At 49.9% G+C, this 15,247-nt stretch overlaps 1 protein-coding gene across 2 annotated transcripts; it reads right to left on the bottom strand.

Annotated features, from left to right (window-relative positions):
* Positions 1-347: 347 nt before the first annotated feature.
* On the bottom strand, positions 348-6,346 carry mtx1.S (metaxin 1 S homeolog). 2 transcript variants are annotated; one of them, NM_001091001.1, is given in 8 exon segments: positions 348-810; positions 2,123-2,277; positions 3,579-3,655; positions 3,809-3,991; positions 4,076-4,168; positions 4,542-4,621; positions 5,246-5,315; positions 6,190-6,279. In NM_001091001.1, coding segments are annotated over 8 exon segments (963 nt in total). In that variant the 5' UTR covers positions 6,271-6,279; the 3' UTR covers positions 348-586.
* Positions 6,347-15,247: the final 8,901 nt, after the last annotated feature.

The following is a 15,247-nucleotide window of genomic DNA, read 5'->3' as shown; positions in this document are numbered from 1 at the left end:
AACTGACCTTCAGACTGGGCTCCCTTAGCTCATAACAAGGTTACAGATATATAGAAACATTGGGGTGTCACCCTGCTATAGTTCCAGGGGTACCCAGGGTACAAATAAACACTCACCCCAAATCTCCCCCTAGTCTGACTAAGGGGACACTGCAGTAAAGTAATTGGCAGAGCAAGTTGCCCCCCAGTAGTTGTACATGAGATTACAAATGACACCCCAACACTACAGCGCCCCTCATTCTCACAGAAGCAGAGAGGAAAGGCTTCCAGGGAGACATTATGAAGCTCGGGGCCCCTGGGGGCCAGTCAGTGCACCCCTATGTTGGATAAAGAGAGCAGGAATGGGAGGAGAGTACAATAAAATGTGTGTATTTTACAGACAGCTCCAGAATGAGGCTCCGCCCCCCATGTACACAGTTATTACCCAGCATCCTCCTGGGAAGGAGAAGCCACAGAGGGTTAATGCTTTACACTATGAAAGTGTGAGCTCTGCAGCGCCCTCTTGTGGAGAGTAGGGAATGTCTCGCCTCCGACCATTGGTTGTGTCAATAGGGGGCGTGGAATGCACAGCACAAAGCTCCTCCCCCTCATTCCTCCTCTTCCTCATTATCTTCCATTGTAATTCCCTGCTCGAGGGCGTGGTCTGGCGCCACACGCTGAATGGAGACGATTCCGCTAAGCACCGCGTATCCCACCATTGCCAGCAGCCCCGCCAGCACTGACAGCACCTGATTGCGCCGTTTGTGGGGGTCATCCTCTGTGTCCTGTGTCTCTGCGCTTGGAGGTTTGGGGGCGACACGGGGGCCACTCTCTGAAAGAGAAGGGGGAGGAGGATTAGAATATTATGTGCCCACCACATTCCTTCTCTGTACATTTACTCATGAGTGGGGCTGCCATATTGCTTCCCATAGAGATACACAATAAGGGTGCAGCTCTCTGGGGTCACATAACTAGTACATAAGAGCGATTCCTCTAAAGCTGCACTGGATTCAGCTGATGGGGGAGGGGGAATTCATTGAACACAAATCTGCCCCAGTACTGGAGCTATAAGTGTTAGTGCCCCAGTATTCCTGCTACTAGTGAATCTGCCCCAGTACTGGAGCTATAAGTGTTAGTGCCCCAGTATTCCTGCTACTAGTGAATCTGCCCCAGTACTGGAGCTATAAGTGTAAGTGCCCCAGTATTCCTGCTACTAGTGAATCTGCCCCAGTACTGGAGCTACAAGTGTTAGTGCCCCAGTATTCCTGCAACTAGTGAATCTGCCCTAGTACTGGAGCTATAAGTGTTAGTGCCCCAGTATTCATGCTACTAGTGAATCTGCCCCAGTACTGGAGCTATAAGTGTTAGTGCCCCAGTATTCCTGCTACTAGTGAATCTGCCCCAGTACTGGAGCTATAAGTGTTAGTGCCCCAGTATTCCTGCTACTAGTGAATCTGCCCCAGTACTGGAGCTATAAGTGTTAGTGCCCCAGTATTCCTGCTACTAGTGAATCTGCCCCAGTACTGGAGCTATAAGTGTTAGTGCCCCAGTATTCCTGCAACTAGTGAATCTGCCCTAGTACTGGAGCTATAAGTGTTAGTGCCCCAGTATTCATGCTACTAGTGAATCTGCCCCAGTACTGGAGCTATAAGTGTTAGTGCCCCAGTATTCCTGCTACTAGTGAATCTGCCCCAGTACTGGAGCTATAAGTGTTAGTGCCCCAGTATTCCTGCTACTAGTGAATCTGCCCCAGTACTGGAGCTACAAGTGTAAGTGCCCCAGTATTCCTGCTACTAGTGAATCTGCCCCAGTATTGGAGCTATAAGTGTTAGTGCCCCAGTATTCCTGCTACTAGTGAATCTGCCCCAGTACTGGAGCTATAAGTGTTAGTGCCCCAGTATTCCTGCTACTAGTGAATCTGCCCCAGTACTGGAGCTATAAGTGTAAGTGCCCCAGTATTCCTGCTACTAGTGAATCTGCCCCAGTACTGGAGCTACAAGTGTTAGTGCCCCAGTATTCCTGCTACTAGTGAATCTGCCCCAGTACTGGAGCTACAAGTGTTAGTGCCCCAGTATTCCTGCTACTAGTGAATCTGCCCCAGTACTGGAGCTACAAGTGTAAGGCTGGGGGCAAGTGCTTCTTACCTTGTTCCCAGGGGAAGTAGACGGTGATGATGGAGGTGCAGTAGCGGCACAGGTTGGGCAGAGAGCTCAGGTGCTGCTGCAGTTTATTATTGGGCAGTTTGGCATTCAGTATAGGGGCCAAGTGGCTGAACACATAGGCGTCCAGGGAGGCGGGGCTACAAGAGAGAAAGCAGGTGATTGGTCATGTGTACAGGCTCCCAGCATGTCCTTCTGCACCCCCCAATCACCCAGCATGTCCGTCTGCACCCCCCAATCTCCCAGCATGTCCTTCTGCACCCCCAATCTCCCAGCATGTCCTTCTGCACCCCCAATCTCCCAGCATGTCCTTCTGCACCCCCAATCTCCCAGCATGTCCTTCTGCACCCCCAATCTCCCAGCATGTCCTTCTGCACCCCCAATCTCCCAGCATGTCCTTCTGCACCCCCAATCTCCCAGCATGTCCTTCTGCACCCCCAATCTCCCAGCATGTCCTTCTGCAAACCCAATCTCCAAGCATGTCCGTCTGCACCCCCCAATCTCCCAGCATGTCCTTCTGCACCCCCAATCTCCCAGCATGTCCTTCTGCACCCCCAATCTCCAAGCATGTCCTTCTGCACCCACAATCTCCCAGCATGTCCTTCTGCACCCCCAATCTCCAAGCATGTCCTTCTGCACCCCCAATCTCCCAGCATGTCCTTCTGCAAACCCAATCTCCCAGCATGTCCTTCTGCACCCCCAATCTCCCAGCATGTCCTTCTGCACCCCCAATCTCCAAGCATGTCCTTCTGCACCCCCAATCTCCCAGCATGTCCTTCTGCACCCCCAATCTCCCAGCATGTCCTTCTGCACCCCCAATCTCCCAGCATGTCCTTCTGCACCCCCAATCTCCCAGCATGTCCTTCTGCACCCCCAATCTCCCAGCATGTCCTTCTGCACCCCCAATCTCCCAGCATGTCCTTCTGCACCCCCAATCTCCAAGCATGTCCTTCTGCACCCCCAATCTCCAAGCATGTCCTTCTGCACCCCCAATCTCCAAGCATGTCCTTCTGCACCCCCAATCTCCCAGCATGTCCTTCTGCACCCCCAATCTCCCAGCATGTCCTTCTGCACCCCCAATCTCCCAGCATGTCCTTCTGCACCCCCCAATCTCCCAGCATGTCCTTCTGCACCCCCAATCTCCCAGCATGTCCTTCTGCACCCCCAATCTCCCAGCATATCCTTCTGCACCCCCAATCTCCAAGCATGTCCTTCTGCACCCCCAATCTCCAAGCATGTCCTTCTGCACCCCCAATCTCCCAGCATGTCCTTCTGCACCCCCAATCTCCCAGCATGTCCTTCTGCACCCCCAATCTCCCAGCATGTCCTTCTGCACCCCCCAATCTCCCAGCATGCCTTTGGCACCCCACTGTAGCCCAACTGGAGTCACTCCCAGACACTGCCCACCCTATGACAACACCCAGGTTTTCGGGGAACTTACCTGTCCCCAAAGAAGAAGTTGTTGTTGGCGAGGCGCTGGGAGAGGAGGGACAGACACTCGTGGGCATCAGTGTAGAGCTGTGGGGCACAGACAGGAGGGTAATGGGGTGACATGTAGGATATGGGGGTACCCTCAGTGTGTAACAGTAAGTGGGAGGAGCTTCCGATGTGAATTACACTTGCTCCTCCTCTATTCTGGGCGGCACAAGGATTATTTATTAACATACTCACCCGCCCCTCCATCTCCTCATCCTCCTCCCTCCAACTCTCCCCCCGGATCAGCTTGAGTCGCTCCATGTTGCGCTTGTGCATCTGGTTGGGGAGGAAGAAGTTGAGGGGGAAGGGGATGGACTCGGCGTACCACTTCCTGGTGTGCTCCACGTAATTCTTCCCCTCCACCCAGAAGCTGTGAATCTGCAGAGAATGGGGGGTAAGTGAGCGGGGGCACAGCATGGGATAGACCCCCAGTAACTGCCCCACAGGAAAGGTCAGACTCACCAGCGCAGGCAGGAGCTTTTCCTCCAGCAGGGAGATGAAGGCCAACGTATCCGCCCCTTGCCTGGCAGACAGATCATAATCAGCATTGTATTTCTATGGGAACAAAGAAAGAGCTGCACTGGGGGTGTTCCTCCAGCAGGGGGCGTGGCATGTCTATAAACAGCTGCCCCGCCCCCAGGTACAAAGTATAAGGCTCCCTGTCTCACCAGCTGACTCTGCTCTTCCATAAGGAAATCTGTCAGCACTGGGCACAAAATACATGGAGACTCCGCCCACTGCAGAAAGTCACAGACCTGTAGCAGCAGCAGCTTGTGCTAGAGATGAAGTGTCAGTCACTGGGATCCTCCCACCTCAATTTGCATATTTCAATTATTCAAAGATAAAAAGAACTTGTCACCTTCAACATCACCTGAGTTTATCCACCTGGGGAGGGACAGTGAGAAACTGAAGAGGAGGAACGACTTACCTGCTTCCTGAGGTGGGTGATGATTCTGCTGGGCTGGAAGAGAACTCCATCATCACTTGTCTTTAGGGCAGGGAGCCGACCTGTGGGGGAGACAGGACATTAGGTATCATGTGGGCACATCAGGTAGGGGGTCGGGCACATCAGGTAGGTAGGGGGTCGGGCACATCAGGTAGGTAGGGGGTCGGGCACATCAGGTAGGTGGGGGTCGGGCACATCAGGTAGGTGGGGGTCGGGCACATCAGGTAGGTAGGGGGTCGGGCACATCAGGTAGGTAGGGGGTCGGGCACATCAGGTAGGTAGGGGGTCGGGCACATCAGGTAGGTGGGGGTCGGGCACATCAGGTAGGTGGGGGTCGGGCACATCAGGTAGGTGGGGGTCGGGCACATCAGGTAGGTAGGGGGTCGGGCACATCAGGTAAATAGGGGGTCGGGCACATCAGGTAGGTAGGGGGCCGTCACATCAGGTAGGTAGGGGGTCGGGCACATCAGGTAGGTAGGGGGTCGGGCACATCAGGTAGGTAGGGGGTCAGACACATCAGGTAGGTGGGGGTCGGGCACATCAGGTAGGTGGGGGGCCGGGCACATCAGGTAGGTGGGGGGCCGGGCACATCAGGTAGGTAGGGGGTCGGGCACATCAGGTAGGTAGGGGGTCGGGACAGAAGATCCAGAACAGAAGATCCGGTGGTCTCGGCCATTAGTCATTACCTGAGGGGCTTCTCCAGGGGTTGGTGATCTTATGCACCTTGAGGGGAGCTCCTGAGAACTTGGCGTAGGTCTGGAATAGAGAAGAAATTGGGGGGTCACAGAGATACAGGGGGAGGGGCTGCTCCTCATCTAACTATGGAGTCTGACTGGCGTCTGTGATGTCATGCCTGGCAAACACTGCTCCTAACTGCCAGCTCTGACTATACAAGGAATATCCAGATACAGGCTCAGTTATACAGGGGACACCCCAATACACTCAGTTATACAGGGGACACCCCAATACACTCAGTTATACAGGGGACACCCCAATACACTCAGTTATACAAGGAATATCCAGATACAGGCTCAGTTATACAGGGGATGATACAGAATGAGGGGGATAACCAGTCACTGACAGCTGAGAGGAGTTTCCCTCCATTCCCCGACCCCAGAGATCCCAGGGAGCAGAGAGATCACAGAGAGATCAGAGAGATCCCAGGGAGCAGAGAGATCACAGAGAGATCACAGAGAGATCCCAGGGAGCAGAGAGATCACAGAGAGATCAGAGAGATCCCAGGGAGCAGAGAGATCACAGAGAGATCCCAGGGAGCAGAGAGATCACAGAGAGATCAGAGAGATCCCAGGGAGCAGAGAGATCCCAGGCAGCAGAGCCAATGAATGTGCAGGTTTGTGTCCCACGTGCTACAGGATCAGTGTGAGGAGGTTTAAGAGTAAAAACCGACGGAAGGGAAATCGCTCTAATCCTCACCACAAATACAATCGGTAATTTCCCAATCCCGACCCCTCCCGACCCCACTCCATAGAGTCCCAGTCACACACAGGCCGTGACCCTCCTCACACAGCGACATAATGAGAGAGAAGACACGAGACTGAATCCACTGCCCCCCAATCCCGAGTGACCGCAGCTGCACGAGACTCCCTCCTCTCACACACTGGGACCCTACCAGCACAGTCAGACAGTCCGGATCCACAGAGGGGAGTCCCCAGTCTCCTTTCCAGCAGTACAACTCCATGGGCGCCGCCATCTTGCTCTCAACGCAACCCGGAAGCACTGGGCTCTCGGGCAGCTACATCCGGGGACTCAGGGACAGGGCTGTACCACGTGGGACACAAGGAGGAGGAGTGACCAGCGGAAGTCTGATGTCACTTATTGTGACCAATAACAGGAAGTTGTATCCGGGGATTTAATGTTGTACTGTCTGTATTCAGTGATATAATAACAGTAACACAGTAACATAAACACACGGCCATCAAACTAAAATATAAGTTAAAGGGATACTGTCATGGGAAATGTTTTTTTTTCAAAACACATCAGTTAATAGTGCTGCTCCAGCAGAATTCTGCACTGAAATCCATTTCTCAAAAGAGCAAACAGATTTTTTTATATTCAATTTTGAAATCTGACATGGGGCTAGACATTTTGTCAGTTTCCCAGCTGCCCCCAGTCATGTGACTTGTGCACTTTAGGATGGAAATGCTTTCTGGCAGGCTGTTATTTCTCCTTCTCAATGTAACTGAATGTGTCTCAGTGGGACCTGGATTTTACTATTGAGTGTTGTTCTTAGATCTACCAGGCAGCTGTTATCTTGTGTTAGGGAGCTGCTATCTGGTTACCTTCCCATTGTTCTGTTGTTAGGCTGCTGGGGGGGAAAGGGAGGGATGATATCATTCCAACTTGCAGTACAGCAGTAAAGAGAGACTGAAGTTTATCAGAGCACAAGTCACATGACTGGGGGCAGCTGGGAAACATGTCTAGCCCCATGTCAGATTTTCAACATTAAATATATAAAAAATGTCTGTTTGCTCTTTTGAGAAATGGATTTCAGTGCAGAATTCTGCTGGAGCAGCACTATTAACTGATGTGTTTTGAAAAAAATGTTTTTTCCCATGACAGTATCCCTTTAATATAAAATTGACGAAGGGGCTATTCTAAGCACTTTTGCAATGTACATTCATTATTTATTTTGTTTTTAATTCCAAGATATTAAGGGATACATGTGCTGTTAATATGAATGAATTGTGTTACAACAGCGCCACCTGCTGGTCAGTTTCCCACCAGTCTGACCAGCAAGTAGTCAAGGAAGTTGTCAGGAGAAAGAAAGAGGCTGATGTTCTTCTGCTTAGGAATAAAATTAGAAACCTTTCTCACATCTTTCCTAAGCAGAAGAACATCAGCCTCTTTCTTTCTCCTGACAACTTCCTTGACTACTTGCTGGTCAGACTGGTGGGAAACTGACCAGCAGGTGGCGCTGTTGGAACACAATTCATTCATATTAACAGTACATGTACAGTATCTCTTAATATCTTGGAATTAAAAACAAAATAAATAATGAATGTACATTGCAAAAGTGCTTAGAATAGCCCCCTCATCAATGTTATATTCACTTATTTTTAAGGTTTACTTATCCTTTAAGTCTATATATAACCTGCCTAACTGTCAGTTGATCCAGAGGAAGGTGAAAACCCACCTGAAGTCTCTCCAATTTGCCTCAGAGGGGGGAAAATTCCTTCCTGACTCCAAGATGCAATGGGACCAGTCCCTGGATCAACTTGTACTATGAGCTCTCTCCCATATCCCTGTATTCCCTCACTTGCTAAACACCATCCAACCCCTTCTTATACCTATCTAATGTATCAGCCTGTACCCCTGATTCACTTCCCAGCTCTCCCTGTAACACCCCTTTCCCTCCTCTAATCTCATTGGCTCCCTCCTGTCTGCTGGGAGGAGCTACTGGTGAATAAAGCATCCGACCCTTCCTTATACCTATCTAATGTATCAGCCTGTACCCCTGATTCACTTCCCAGCTCTCCCTGTAACACCCCTTTCCCTCCTCTAATCTCATTGGCTCCCTCCTGTCTGCTGGGAGGAGCTACTGGTGAATAAAGCATCCGACCCTTCCTTGTACCTATCTAATGTATCAGCCTGTACCCCTGATTCACTTCCCAGCTCTCCCTGTAACACCCCTTTCCCTCCTCTAATCTCATTGGCTCCCTCCTGTCTGCTGGGAGGAGCTACTGGTGAATAAAGCATCCGACCCTTCCTTGTACCTATCTAATGTATCAGCCTGTACCCCTGATTCACTTCCCAGCTCTCCCTGTAACACCCCTTTCCCTCCTCTAATCTCATTGGCTCCCTCCTGTCTGCTGGGAGGAGCTACTGGTGAATAAAGCATCCAACCCTTCCTTGTACCTATCTAATGTATCAGCCTGTACCCCTGATTCACTTCCCAGCTCTCCCTGTAACACCCCTTTCCCTCCTCTAATCTCATTGGCTCCCTCCTGTCTGCTGGGAGGAGCTACTGGTGAATAAAGCATCCGACCCTTCCTTGTACCTATCTAATGTATCAGCCTGTACCCCTGATTCACTTCCCAGCTCTCCCTGTAACACCCCTTTCCCCTCCTCTAATCTCATTGGCTCCCTCCTGTCTGCTGGGAGGAGCTACTGGTGAATAAAGCATCCGACCCTTCCTTGTACCTATCTAATGTATCAGCCTGTACCCCTGATTCACTTCCCAGCTCTCCCTGTAACACCCCTTTCCCCTCCTCTAATCTCATTGGCTCCCTCCTGTCTGCTGGGAGGAGCTACTGGTGAATAAAGCATCCGACCCTTCCTTGTACCTATCTAATGTATCAGCCTGTACCCCTGATTCACTTCCCAGCTCTCCCTGTAACACCCCTTTCCCTCCTCTAATCTCATTGGCTCCCTCCTGTCTGCTGGGAGGAGCTACTGGTGAATAAAGCATCCGACCCTTCCTTGTACCTATCTAATGTATCAGCCTGTACAACTGATTCAGGGAGAGAATTCCACATCTTCACAGCTCTCACTGTAACAAACCCCTTCCCAATATTTAGCTGGAACCTCTTTTCTTCTAATCCTAATGGGTGACCTTGTGTCAGCTGGAAAGACCTACTGGTAAATAAATCATTAGAGAGATTATTATATGATCCCCTTATATATTTATACATAGTCATCATATCACCCCTTAAGCGCCTCTTCTCCAGAGTGAACATCCCCAATTTGGCCAGTCTTTCCTCATAGCTAAGATTTTCCCTTTACCAGCTTAGTTGCCCTTCTCTGTCCCCTCTCTAATACAATAATGTCCTGTTTGAGTGATGGAGACAAAACTGTAGGGCATATTCTAGATGGGGCCTTACCAGTGCTCTATACAGTGGGACCCCCTCCTCCCGTGACTCTCTGCCCCATTTAATACAAGTCAAGACCTTATTTGCCCTTGATGCTGCTGACTGGCATTGCTTGCTACAGACAAGTTTATTATCTACAAGGACTCCAAGCTCCGTCTCCATTATGGATTTGCCTAGTGCAGTCCCATTAAGGGTATAAGTGGATATTGTTACATCCCAGGTGCAGGACTTTACATTTATCAACATTGAATCTCATTTGCCACTTAGCTGCCCAGATTGCCAGTTAGTCAAGATCCTGATGCAAGTGCCACATCCTGGATGGAATTAATTGGGCTGATAGTTTTGTCTCATCTGCAAACACTGATACATTACTTACAATCCCCTCCCCTAAGTCATTAATGAACAAGTTAAATAAAAGTGGCCCCAATACTGAGCCCTGGGGGACCCCACTAAGAACCTTACTCCAAGTAGAGAATGTCCCATTAACAACCCCCCTCTGTACCCGATCCTGTAGCCAGTTTCCTATCCATGTGCAAACGACTTCATTAAGCCCAACAGACCTTAGTTTAGAAAGCAGTCGTTTGTGGGGCACAGTATCAAACGCTTTGTCTGGTCTAAAACTGAACTAAGCTCTCTTAGAACCCGGGGGTGTATGCCATCAGGCCCTGGAGCCTTGTTTACATTAATTTGTATTAAAGCTTTATGGATCATAACCTGAGTCAGCCACTGACTAGATTGAGCTGAGCCATTAGTGCAGTTATAAAGTGAGCCTGGGAACTCAGACTCCTCTATTGTATACACTGAAGAAATGAACTGATTTAGCACATTTGCCTTTTCTGTATCTGTTACAATCATACCCCAGGGATATAGTGTTACCTGTACCCCAGGGATATAGTGTTACCTGTACCCCAGGGATTTAGTGTTACCTGTACCCCAGGGATATAGTGTTACTTGTACCCCAGGGATATAGTGTTACCTGTACCCCAGGGAAATAGTGTTATCTGTACCCCAGGGAAATAGCGTTACCTGTACCCCAGGGAAATAGTGTTATCTGTACCCCAGGGATATAGTGTTACCTGTACCCCAGGGATATAGTGTTATCTGTACCCCAGGGATATAGTGTTACCTGTACCCCAGGGAAATAGTGTTATCTGTACCCCAGGGATATAGTGTTACCTGTACCCCAGGGAAATAGTGTTATCTGTACCCCAGGGATATAGTGTTACCTGTACCCCAGGGAAATAGTGTTATCTGTACCCCAGGGATATAGCATTACCTGTACCCCAGGGATATAGCGTTACCTGTACCCCAGGGATATAGTGTTACCTGTACCCCAAGGATATACCGTTACCTGTACCCCAGGGATATAGTGTTACCTGTACCCCAGAGTTCTATATCTACTAGGCAGCGGTGAATCTCCAGGTTTATATAGTTTCTGTTGTGGGTTATACTATAGGGGCAGATATTTGGGGCAGTACTAGAAGAAGTGGATCGCTGATTTTTGGGAGGGGAACCCATTTCTCACCCAGGGGTTCCTTTGTCCAGGGCAGGTTTGGGGGTGACACAGCAGTGGAAACAGGTTAATTAAATGTTGGGGTCTCTGCATGTGACATACGGGGGCTGCACCTAGGCTCCGCACTGCCCATTAACCCCTGGTATTCATATAGACACAGCAGTATAAATGCAGAGCAAACTCTAGAACACACACAGGTGGATGAGTGCACTCACACTGCAGGGAGTGATCTGATTGGTTCTGTTGTCTCACTACTCCAGCACTTACCTGCCCCAGGTACTTACAGTATAATATTGCCTCCTGTCCCTTTATTAATCACTTATTCTCCAACACAATTCCACCAGTGTTAAATGCCTCCAAACTAAAGTGGCACCAACTATTCTGCACTCACATTGTATTATAACCGACCCCCTTCTGCTAAACCAGGGGGGCAACACCAAAGAGGCAGTAAAGTAATTGGCTCATAATCACCTATTGACATCTCAATTTGGATTCCCAGGCGCTTATTTAGCCAATCAGGGGCTGGAGACACTTTCACTGGGCACTGGGGGTCAGTTGGTGGTAATGATGAGTAGGGAACGTGGTGATTTTGTGGTTAATAAGGGGCAATTGTACAATTTGAGGCTTGGGGTAATTGTGTTTCAGTTGGGGGGGTTGTTATTCTTTATTGATTATACGTTTCTAGGAGGGAGGCGTTGTCTGTAGATAAAGAAGCAATAGCTCAGCCAAGAGACCCAGCCTTCCTCCTGTTAATACAAGTCCTGACCTCCTTGATCTCACCTGGAAGGTATGTGGCTCCTGTTGGAGAGGGAGATGATCCAGAAAGCAACATGTCACCCACAGATTTGCACCTACAGCACCGAATAGACCCAGAGATCCTTATTTATGTATCATTGCCTGTGTATGGAGTTCTCTACAGTAGAACTACTCATGGACTGGGTCAACACTAATACATGCAAAATACATTTACATTTGAGATTGAGTGACATCAGGACAAGATGGAGACAGTAGGACAAGATGGAGACAGTAGGACAAGATGGAGACAGTAGGACAAGATGGAGACAGTAGGGCAAGATGGAGACAGTAGGGCAAGATGGAGACAGTAGGACAAGATGGAGACAGTAGGGCAAGATGAAGACAGTAGGACAAGATGGAGGCAGTAGGACAAGATGGAGACAGTAGGACAAGATGGAGACAGTAGGACAAGATGGAGACAGTAGGACAAGATGGAGACAGTAGGGCAAGATGAAGACAGTAGGACAAGATGGAGACAGTAGGGCAAGATGGAGACAGTAGGACAAGATGGAGACAGTAGGACAAGATGGAGACAGTAGGACAAGATGGGGACAGTAGGACAAGATGGAGACAGTAGGAAAAGATGGGGACAGCAGGACAAGATGGGGACAGTAGGACAAGATGGAGGCAGTAGCGCAAGATGGAGACAGTAGGACAAGATGGAGACAGTAGGGCAAGATGAAGACAGTAGGACAAGATGGAGGCAGTAGGACAAGATGGAGACAGTAGGACAAGATGGAGACAGTAGGACAAGATGGAGACAGTAGGACAAGATGGAGACAGTAGGGCAAGATGAAGACAGTAGGACAAGATGGAGACAGTAGGACAAGATGGAGACAGTAGGACAAGATGGAGACAGTAGGACAAGATGGGGACAGTAGGACAAGATGGAGACAGTAGGAAAAGATGGGGACAGCAGGACAAGATGGGGACAGTAGGACAAGATGGAGGCAGTAGCGCAAGATGGAGACAGTAGGACAAGATGGAGACAGTAGGGCAAGATGGAGACAGTAGGACAAGATGGAGACAGTAGGGCAAGATGGAGACAGTAGGACAAGATGGGGACAGCAGGACAAGATGGAGGCAGTAGGACAAGATGGGGACAGCAGGACAAGATGGGGACAGTAGGACAAGATGGAGGCAGTAGCGCAAGATGGAGACAGTAGGACAAGATGGAGACAGTAGGGCAAGATGGAGACAGTAGGACAAGATGGGGACAGCAGGACAAGATGGGGACAGCAGGACAAGATGGGGACAGTAGGACAAGATGGAGGCAGTAGCGCAAGATGGAGACAGTAGGACAAGATGGAGACAGTAGGGCAAGATGGAGACAGTAGGACAAGATGGAGACAGTAGGGCAAGATGGAGACAGTAGGACAAGATGGAGACAGTAGCGCAAGATGGAGACAGAAGGACAAGATGGAGACAGTAGGACAAGATGGAGACAGTAGGACAAGATGGAGACAGTAGGACAAGATGGAGACAGTAGGACAAGATGGGGACAGCAGGACAAGATGGGGACAGTAGGACAAGATGGAGGCAGTAGCGCAAGATGGAGACAGTAGGACAAGATGGAGACAGTAGGGCAAGATGGAGACAGTAGGACAAGATGGAGACAGTAGGGCAAGATGGAGACAGTAGGACAAGATGGAGACAGTAGCGCAAGATGGAGACAGAAGGACAAGATGGAGACAGTAGGACAAGATGGAGACAGTAGGACAAGATGGAGACAGTAGGACAAGATGGAGACAGTAGGACAAGATGGAGACAGTAGGGCAAGATGGAGACAGTTGGAGAAGATGGAGACAGTAGGACAAGATGGAGACAGTAGGGCAAGATGGAGACAGTAGGACAAGATGGAGACAGTAGCGCAAGATGGAGACAGAAGGACAAGATGGAGACAGTAGGACAAGATGGAGACAGTAGGACAAGATGGGGACAGTAGGACAAGATGGAGACAGTAGGACAAGATGGGGACAGCAGGACAAGATGGGGACAGTAGGACAAGATGGAGGCAGTAGGACAAGATGGAGACAGTAGGACAAGATGGGGACAGCAGGACAAGATGGGGACAGCAGGACAAGATGGGGACAGTAGGACAAGATGGAGGCAGTAGCGCAAGATGGAGACAGTAGGACAAGATGGAGACAGTAGGGCAAGATGGAGACAGTAGGACAAGATGGAGACAGTAGGGCAAGATGGAGACAGTAGGACAAGATGGAGACAGTAGGACAAGATGGGGACAGTAGGACAAGATGGAGGCAGTAGCGCAAGATGGAGACAGTAGGACAAGATGGAGACAGTAGGGCAAGATGGAGACAGTAGGACAAGATGGAGACAGTAGGGCAAGATGGAGACAGTAGGACAAGATGGAGACAGTAGCGCAAGATGGAGACAGAAGGACAAGATGGAGACAGTAGGACAAGATGGAGACAGTAGGACAAGATGGAGACAGTAGGACAAGATGGAGACAGTAGCGCAAGATGGAGACAGTAGGGCAAGATGGAGACAGTAGGACAAGATGGAGACAGTAGGGCAAGATGGAGACAGTAGGACAAGATGGAGACAGTAGGGCAAGATGGAGACAGTAGGACAAGATGGAGACAGTAGGACAAGATGGAGACAGTAGGGGCAAAATGGAGACAGTAGGACAAGATGGAGAGAATACAGTCAAGAGACAGTAGGATAAATTGCAGATTATTCAGTTGAAAGTGGGGCCACCACTGGACGTAAGGTGGTACACAGCCTATGACATTATTAAATAAATGGGCGCTTTGTGCATATAGGAATTGAGCCCTGGGGGGCAGTAAGAGAAGCTGGGGGTAGTAGCAGTTGGTGCAGTAGAGATCACATGACAGTCTGACAGTGGGAATGGTGGGAGTTGAAGTTTAGCAGTTCTTGCTGGGCTAAGGGACTGTAGGCTTGAATGATTTTCTCTGTGGCTGGGACCCAACAGAGAAACAACTGCAGCCTCTTTTTTAGGGCCGACGCTGCTTTCTGTTGATTTGTGATGCTTTGTGTTGCCATGGCAACAAAACAGAAGTTTGGAGACGGGTCGGGCGTGTGCGGATTTGGTTTTTGGCTCCCGAGTAACATCCTATGGGTTGAGGCTCCTGTTTATTCCCTACAGAAGTTTATTTATGGGGGAGGATCTGCAGAAATAAACGTCCCAGAGAGCTTTGCTCTGAGCTCATCCAATTGCCCCATGAGATCTGCCCAGCCTTAAAGGGCCAGTAACCCAGTATCCCCTACGGATTATCTGTTACCTGGTGTGTTCCATGTGTCCAGGCATAAATGGCTTCCCAGCGATGATCACAGATGTTCCTATGTTTGCTGATGGGCTCACAGGGTCCCAGTAGCAGGAGAATGTGGAGTATATAGAGGCAGGACTGTACCTGTCAACTTACCTGCCTCCTTCCTCTCACCTGGTCTCCCTCTCGCCTGGCCTCCTTCTCACCTGGTCTCCCTCTCACCTGGTCTCCCTCTCGCCTGGCCTCCCTCTCACCTGGCCTCCCTCTCACCTGGTCTCCCTCTCGCCTGGTTTCTCTCTC

Source organism: Xenopus laevis, chromosome 8S (genome assembly GCF_017654675.1).
Source record: "Xenopus laevis strain J_2021 chromosome 8S, Xenopus_laevis_v10.1, whole genome shotgun sequence".
NCBI classification, from domain to species: Eukaryota; Metazoa; Chordata; class Amphibia; order Anura; family Pipidae; genus Xenopus; species Xenopus laevis.
This window is presented reverse-complemented; position numbering and strand designations above follow the sequence as displayed.